The following is an 8,275-nucleotide window of genomic DNA, read 5'->3' as shown; positions in this document are numbered from 1 at the left end:
ATGTAGCCCTGGCTATCCTGGAACTCACTATGTAGACTAGGCTGATCAAAGCTCAAACTCACAGAGATTCACTTGCCTCTGCCTCCTGAGTGCTGGGATTAAAAGCCTGCACCACTACACCCATCTCATTTTTTAGAAATTTCTTGAGGTAGGAGCTCATGTAACCGAAGCTGCTATCAAAGTGGTCAGCCTTGAAACCATATACACATCAGCAACAAAGCAGACCCAGCTGGTTGTGTTTATGTATATATGTGTTTATGTGTGTGCATTTGTGCATACACATACATCTATATGTATGTAACAATAATAAGAAAAAGAGGCTATCAAATTGCGAACCATAGGAGGGACTCATGGGAGGATAGCTGGGATGGGCTAAAGGGAGCAAAGGGAGGGAAAAAGAAATGAAATGAATCTTTCAAGTTTCTGTTGAAATGTAAATTTATCTCAGGATATGTAAGGCCATTGGGTGTGTGGTTTAAACATCTTAAAAATCAGTAAACTTAAAAGCAAATAAAAGGTTAGTTTAAAACTTGTAACATTAAGGGTCAGGCAGTATTGTAACAAAAATTAGTTCCAGTACTTGGGAAGCAGAGGCAGGCAGATTTCAGAATTCAAGACCAACCTGGTCTGCAAAGTGAGTTCCAAGACAGCCAGGGTTACAGAGAAACCCTGTCTCAAAAAAAAAAAAAAAAAAAAGACAGAAAAAAAAAACCATATATTAGTGCTCTATCTGCATTGAGGGAATAGGATCCCATCATAGATGGTTGTGAGCCACCATGTGGTTCTTGGGAATTGAAGAGCCAATGTTTTTAACCACTGCGCCATTCTTCAGCCTTTGCTTTGTTTTTTGAGACAGGATCTCTATGCAGTCTTAGACTTCACTAAGTTTCTTGTTTTGTCTTTTGAGACTTCTGGCTGTTCTGGAGCTCACTCTGTAGACCAGGCTGGCCTTCCAACTCCAGAGATCCACCCGTCTCTGTCTCGGGGGTGCTGGGATTAAAGGTGTATACCACCACCACCCTGCCAGGACACTTTGATCCTAACAATAGGGAAACTGAGGGAAGGGGAACAGTTCCAAGGTAACTAGGGTTACAGAAGCTCCAGGCCAGGCTGACGAAGCGACTCATTATCTCAACAAAATGAAGGCTGGTGATACAGTGGTGAAGTGCCGGGCATGCCCAAGGAACACACACAAAAAAATATTGAAAGAAAACACTTACTTCTCCTGTTTCCTAGACTTCTAGATCATCCCGGATTACTGTTTCTAGGCTGATTTTAGTTTTAAATCGGAGTTTTTAGAGCCAGACATTTTTACTGTTTTTCAGCTGAAATCTAGTGGTGGTGGTGGTGGGGGGGTGTTGGTGAGAGCTGGGGAGGAGGATGATGGGCTGTTCCGTAGCCGAGTAAGCATTCATTGTAACAGCCTCCACTCAGAGCACGAATGCCAGGCAGCAGTGCCATGGCAACCGCATCCCGGTCTTGGAGGTTCCCAAGGGATTTTCTGTGTCCTGGGAAAAGGCCACACTCACTGGACTCACGTTTTTTAAAACGCGGAAATGATTTCCACTGGAAGGGGGTTTACACATGCCCACACGCCACTCCAGTCCTCTTCATCACCTAGAATCTTTGTTTAGGAGGATCCAAAATGATTCCCTCCCCTCACCCCGCGAGCGTATAAACTAGTAAAAAGAAACAAGGCGCAAAGGAAATTAGAAGAGATGCTGTCTGCAGGATTCTGAGCAGAGGTCCTTCCAACACCCCTGCCGCTCTTTTTTCGTTGGGATGCCTTCCAAGCGGCTAGTCGAGGGAAAGCCATCCAGCGAGATGCCCGAGCCGCCCCGCAGCGTCCTCTTCGTCAGCGGCAGGTGGGGCTCTCCTGCTGGGTCCCCACAACTGCGGACACCCCTCCCGAGGGCGACTCCAGGCCTCTCGGCGACCAGGAGCACCCAGCAAGTCCGCGCGCCGTCCCGGTTCTGGCCGGCGCGTGCCTGGGGCGGAGCTAGGGGCGGGACCTCGCGTGATTGGCCATCTGGGCCAGGAGGCGGGGCTGCCGGACGGACGCTGACAATGAGCCTCCATAAAAGGGAGCGGCGGGGTCGGGGGCCCCGGATCGAGCCCTCCCCGCCCGGGGTCGTGACGAGCTGAAGGCCGTGGCTGGCCGGGCGGCCGGGTGGGCGGCGGGCGGGTGAACTAGACGGTCCGCAGGCCCTGCGTGGTCCGGGGCTGGAGGCCGCCGCCACTGGCGGCGCGCCAAGGCCTGCGCGCCCGTCCTCCGCTATCGGGTCGCCCTTCTCCGCCTCACCATGGCCCTCAGAGCAGAAGGAGCCGCGGCGCTCGACTGCTTCGAGGTGACGCTCAAGTGTGAGGAAGGAGAGGACGACGAGGAGGCCGTGGTGGTTGCAGTGATCCCGCGGCCCGAGCCGATGCTCCGAGGTAAGGGGTGGGGAGTGAACCTCACTTCCGCATGGCGACAAGGGGCTCGGCCACCGGTTCCTATTCCCTGGTCCCCAGGCGCGGTCCGGGCCCTTCCCGGTGGGGTCCACGGCGGGCGCGCGCCCTCGCTCCTCCCCCACCGGGGGTTGGAATCCCAGGCCTCTCGGAGCCCCCTCCCTCCGCTCCCCTCCCCCGCTCAGGGTCTGGAGGCTTCCATCCACTCCAAACGAGCGCTTCGGGTCTTCCGGTTCCTTGTGCCCTCTCGGGCCCAGCTTAGAGGCCGGATTCCCAGGACCGTAGTTTGTGCGCCGCCGCCGTCTCCCGGTTTCGCCCTGACTGCGTCCTAGGCCGAGGGGCGACCAGGCCTCTAGGCCCCAGGCTGTTCGCCGAAGCGATAACGGGGGCGAAGGCTAGCGCGACTGCTAAACTCCCGAGAGGAGCATTTTAAAAGCCCTGCCTAGTAAAGCCCGCCCGACCCCATCCCCAGGCCTTCTCTCGCAGCAGCCACAGGTGTCAGTTCCAGAACCCCGTCGTTGAGTGGAACTGCAAGCAGCACCCAGTTTGAGAAAAGCGGGACTTGCTTGGGGGGTAGTACTAAGCCATCTACATGGAGATTAGTCACCAAAGGAGGTATTTGAGGGACAATTGGAAATAACTCGCTCACCCCTCCCCTTCTCCATTTCTCTTCCCCTGCTCCTTTGGTCCAAAGGAGAAAACAAAGGACTACCTTTGTGCAAGGCTATCAGTCATTGTTGGAGTTTAAATGCAGTCATGAAATTGCAAATATTTTCTCATGGTGGAATGCCTGTTTCCCTTGAGTAAGACAGTGTCCAAAAGAAATTGAGAACTAAGTCCGTAGTCCTGCTTCTTGAGGATTTCTGCGCCCCTCCCTTTTCAAGAAGGGAGGATTAGAAAATTCGAGAAATAAAGGGTACATTCCTCTCAATGTTTGCATCACGCAGGTTGCAGGTTATTTTCTGCTTGTGCTGGTCTGTAGAGTGCTGGCTCTGCTATTGTCACAGGCGCGCAGTTAATCCACTCAACGTCCCTGCCAGGGTGGCCTCATCATGTTAGAAGGAAATAGACATCTACAGAGGTTCATTCATTCAACTGTATTTATTTATTGGGCAACTATATGCCAAGCGTTGTTTCAGGTGGGGTGGGGGTTGGGGGAAACGTCACAGTGGTGAGCAGGGTCAGTGAAACCCTGATCTAGAAAATACATCCCGGTGGCAGCCAACAGGAAAATTGAACTACAGTGTGTTAGCTGGCAATGAGTCCTTTTTTTACTTGGTTTGTGTGTCACAGCATGCATGAAGAGGTCAGGACAACTTTTGAGAGTCAATTCTTCCACCATGTGGGATTGAATTTGGCTCATAAGGGTCTGGAAGCAAGAGCTTTTACCAGTCCAGCCATCTCCCTGGCCCAGCAATCAGTTTTTTTAGGGAACACGAAAATGGAATAGAAAAGTGGGGGTATAGTAAGAATTTTGTTCCTGTCAAGTGGTTAGGAAAAGTGTCTCTTCAAAACAGAACAAACGGAGCTGGGTGGTGATACACACCTTTAATCGTATTGCTACAGAGAGAAACCCGGTCTTGAAAATAAAAATAACAGTTACAATAAAAGAACAGAAGGAAGAAAGAAAGTAGATGAGTTTAAAGTTTTGTTGTTTGGGCTCAGCGTGGTGCTGCACCCCTTTAATTCTATCACTCAGGAGGCAGAAGCAGGCCAACCACCGAGTTTCAGGTCATCCTAGTGTTGTTCCTTTTGGAAACTACAGCTCCCAGCATTCCCCTGGACTACGGATACATTTCTCCCAGACGCCCTTGCGTTCCCCTTTAAAAGCGAGGGTCGCCTCAAGCCGCTCTCTCCCTCCCTTTCCTCTTCACACCTGTCCCTTACCTGTTGTTACCCCTCCCCATTAAAGTGCACCCACGTGGGACCTCCGCGTGTCTGTGTCTCCTTCCTAACCCCGCACCGCCGTGTGTCTCACATAACGTCTCCACTCTCTAACCCCCGCAGACAAGAAAGAATAACACCTAGTCTACCTAGTGAGTTGCAGGCCAACTAGAGCTATAGTGAAAGTGTTTTTATAAAGAAAAGGGAGTTTAGTTTGGTTTGTTTTTGTCTTAGTGACTTTTCTTTTGTGATAACACAAGACAACTTGTTTGTGGGACTTGTTGGCATATACCCAGCGCTTGGGAGGCAGACGATAGACTGGCAGATCTCTGAATGAATTCAAGGCTAGCCTGATCTATAGAGTGAGTTCCAGGATAGCCAGGTTACACAGAAAAGCTGGTGGGGGGAACTCAATTAGGAGCTTAGAATCCATGCAGGCAGGAAAGCACGGTGCTGGGGCAGTAGCTGAGAGCTTATACCTGATCCACAAGCACAAGGCAGAGAGAGTACATAGGAGCTTACCTGGGAGACCCTGAGAGAAAGAGCATAATGTGCTAACTGGGAATGCATAGAGTATTTGAAGCCCCACCCCCAGTGACCCAGCCCCTCTAACAAGGAATGCCACACCTCCTGATCCTTCCCAGACTGTTCCACTAACTGGATCAAGCATTCTTATACATGAGTCTTTTGGGCCATTCTCATTCAAACCACCCACAATTTTGTTCTCTGAAAGTTTACTGAGACAGACAGGGCTGAGGTGTAGACTTGTTGGAAGATTAGGATAGGTCTTTGAATATGGTTACATTCACAGTGTCTCTTACAGTCTCCAGCAGAGTGATTAACTAAGCATTTGGATATCTACACCTAGAATTCTTATCCCATGGGTATAAATATGAGTTGCCAGGTTAGATAATCAAGCTTGTAATCTGAGCTACTCAAGAGGCTGATGCAGGCAGGAGGATCACAAATACTTGAACATCCTGGACTTGTCTCAAAAAGTAAAAAAAAAAAAAAAAAAGCTGGATATAGAATATAGAGCTCGTTGGTAGCACATTTGCTAAATAACAAGTACAAGTATGCAATCCTACAGTAAGTCTCCAATAATGCCAAAATAAAATACAGGAGTTGTCAGCAGGCAATGGGTGAGAATCACCCAGAGGAGGAGGCCAAATGGGGTCAAAAGGGCTGAGGCAGCCAGTCCCTTTTCTTTGATACCTCGTACTGTTTTTCTTGAGGTGTAGACATAAAGAGAAATCTATCAAGGGCTGGTGCTATGCTGTGCTGTGCTCTGGAGGGAAAAAAGCAGGGGTGAGTGGCATAGTCACCTGGTAGGTTGCAGCTTCTGAAGGAGGTTGAGAAAATAGTTTCCAGAATGATGTGAGTAGGAACAGGCAAGTTAAGTAAGAGACTAAAGGAGGACAAGCAGTGCCCTAAATGCCTGTGAGTGATAAAAGTCAAGATGGAAGGCGATTGAGTAAAAGAATTGCTGTTTGGGTTGGTGACCATCACAAAGACCTGGTTTAGGAGAATGGGGGGAAGAAGGCCAGTTGAAACTAGGGTGTCCTGTCACATGGGAGAAAAGTTCTGGGACCTAGACTATTCTAGATGTTACCTCTTCCTAAAGCCCCAGGTAAATGAAGGAATCCAGTTAAAACAGAGACAGTTACAGTACCCAGGGATCACAGGCACTTGGCAGAATAGTACCAGGCTGATGCTGAGCGAGTCCTCAACCTATAGAGAAATAAACAGGGTAGCAGTTCCCTGTATGCCAGTTCTTTTAGTAACAATAAAATGACCAAATTTAGCATCCTCACCCTCAAAAAAGAATATATATTACTGTGGTTGATCCTGGTGCTACCAAGAAGAAGATGCCGTAGGAAGTATTACAGCTTGTAATTACCGGCCTACTGGGGCTTGGCCTCATACTGTATACGTGGTGCTTCCTTTTGTTCTCCTTTCCCTTGCTCTTTTGCCGCCAGCCGTTCCTTTGGATCGCGTGGTTCAACCAATCAAGCGGAGGATTCTGATTTGTGAGTTTACCCCTTAATAAATAACTATTCCCCACCCATACATACACACACACAACTGCAACACCTGGCAGATAGTTTGGTCCTTCCATGGCCCAGACAGGCTTCCTTTTGTCTAAGGGGTGTGTGTGTGTGTGTGCAGCGCTTAAGCAGCAAGCTTCTCTCTCTGTGTGGTCACTACTCCTCTGACTCCATCCTTCTTCATCCCAGTATCCTTAGTTTGGTTGTCCTGCCTATCCTTCCTGCCTGATTACTAGCCAGTCAGTTCTTTATTAACCAGTGAGAATAATACATATTCACAGTGTACAGAAGGATTATTCCACAGCATGTTCCTTTTTTGTCTTATTAAAAAGGTTTTAACCTTGACATAGTAAAACTAACAAAACAATAAGAATTACACTTACAATATCCAGCCCATTTGTTTTTGCCAAATTTAGAGAAAAAACTCTATTATTTATCTTATCTTTGTGACTCAAGTTTTATACCTAATTTACATTTTATTATAACTTATGGAATACTTTAACTATGACTGTCTAGTCATCAACTCTGTCAGAGACCCCAGAGGGGTGAAATGTTACCTAACAACAGGACATCTGGCTACCTGCCCAGTTACCCTAGGTTCTTCTGTAACATTGGGGTATCCAGCTCTGGCCTATAAGCCTTCCAAAACTGACAGACGATTCCTGTGAGGTAGGGAAATTTGAGGGACTTTATACAATGTCTTAGCAAAACTTTGCTTTCTTTTGGGTCTTGCTGGTCCAGTTTGGACAGTATACTGTCAGCAATTGAGGCATGGGCAGTTTCTTGGCCCATATGGCTAGCTTTGCCATAATAAAAACAGACTCCATAATAGTGTTTTCTTTTTTTTTTTCCAATGCCCATTATCTTCTCTGAAGTAGATTGGTGCTGTCAGAAGCAGATGTGTCTCACTGTCATGAAAAGCTTTAAGTTATTAAACATAACTAAACCAAAATCTAAAAATATTTTGAGATAAATAGGGTTTGTTTTCTTATTTAGATTCAGTAATCTGCCCTTTTCCCATCCTTCCTATATCATATTCCTCTTTTTTCCCTTAGGAAGATATCTTTGAATTTAATTCCTTTGTTTAACCTTTTTTTTTAATACTATAACCAATAAAATTTGTAACCAACCCCCTTAAATAATAACAAACATTCATATTATTTTGGGAATGTGGGCATCATTCTCTAGACTTCTGTGGGCATTGTTGTCTTTGGAGGAACCTTGACAAAGTTGGTATAATTGTTTGATCTTAGCTGGAGTAGTTTGAGAGACTGGACTATCTCAGCCAGCAGCTTTGAAGCTGTCTTGGATATAGGATGTTGAGTCTGTAAAAGAGGCATTTTGAGGTACTGTATCACCTAAGCCATCTATTTTCATTGGTGTCTGGTCTTGTACTGAAAAATACATAACCTTTTAAAGGTAACATACATTTTTGCATTAATACGAGTATAGACTGTGTGTTGTACACAGGTTAGTCTAAGATGATATTTTGTTTTATATTTGAGCAGGTAAAATTACATGTTTTATAGTTTTTATAGGCTTATGTCTGTTGTCACAATTTTCAGGGAGGGGCTGAAGAGATGGCTCAGTAGTTAAGAGCACTAGCTACTCTTCCAAAGGACCTGGGTTCAATTCCTAGTATCCACATGGCAGCTCACAACTGTAACACCTGTTCTAAGGGATCTGATTCTCACATGCAGGCATTCCTGCAGGAAAAACACCAATGTTTATTTCTTTTTTTTTTAAATATTTATTATGTATACAATATTCTGTCTGTGTATATGCCTGCAGTCTAGAAGAGGGCACCAGACCTCATTTCAGATGGTTGTGAGCCACCATGTGGTTGCTGGGAATTGAACTCAGGACCTTTGGAAGAGCAGGCAATGCTCTTAACC

General features: G+C 46.9%; 2 protein-coding genes across 2 annotated transcripts in view; both read left to right on the top strand.

Annotated features, from left to right (window-relative positions):
• Positions 1-1,973: 1,973 nt before the first annotated feature.
• Positions 1,974-8,275, top strand: part of Spindoc (spindlin interactor and repressor of chromatin binding) — an 18,297-nt gene continuing 11,995 nt past the window's right edge. Inside the window, exon 1 of the mRNA XM_005351876.3 lies at positions 1,974-2,433. Coding sequence (XP_005351933.1) covers positions 2,304-2,433 — 130 coding nt within the window. The 5' untranslated portion in view covers positions 1,974-2,303. The remainder of the gene's footprint in view (positions 2,434-8,275) is intronic.
• The window catches only part of Mark2 (microtubule affinity regulating kinase 2), a 107,268-nt gene continuing 101,357 nt past the window's right edge, over positions 2,365-8,275 (top strand). The window contains exon 1 of the mRNA XM_013347886.2: positions 2,365-2,433. The gene's annotated coding sequence lies outside the window, so the exon portion shown is untranslated. The remainder of the gene's footprint in view (positions 2,434-8,275) is intronic.

This window comes from Microtus ochrogaster, chromosome 8 (assembly GCF_000317375.1).
Source record: "Microtus ochrogaster isolate Prairie Vole_2 chromosome 8, MicOch1.0, whole genome shotgun sequence".
In the NCBI taxonomy this organism is placed as follows: Eukaryota; Metazoa; Chordata; class Mammalia; order Rodentia; family Cricetidae; genus Microtus; species Microtus ochrogaster.
This window is presented reverse-complemented; position numbering and strand designations above follow the sequence as displayed.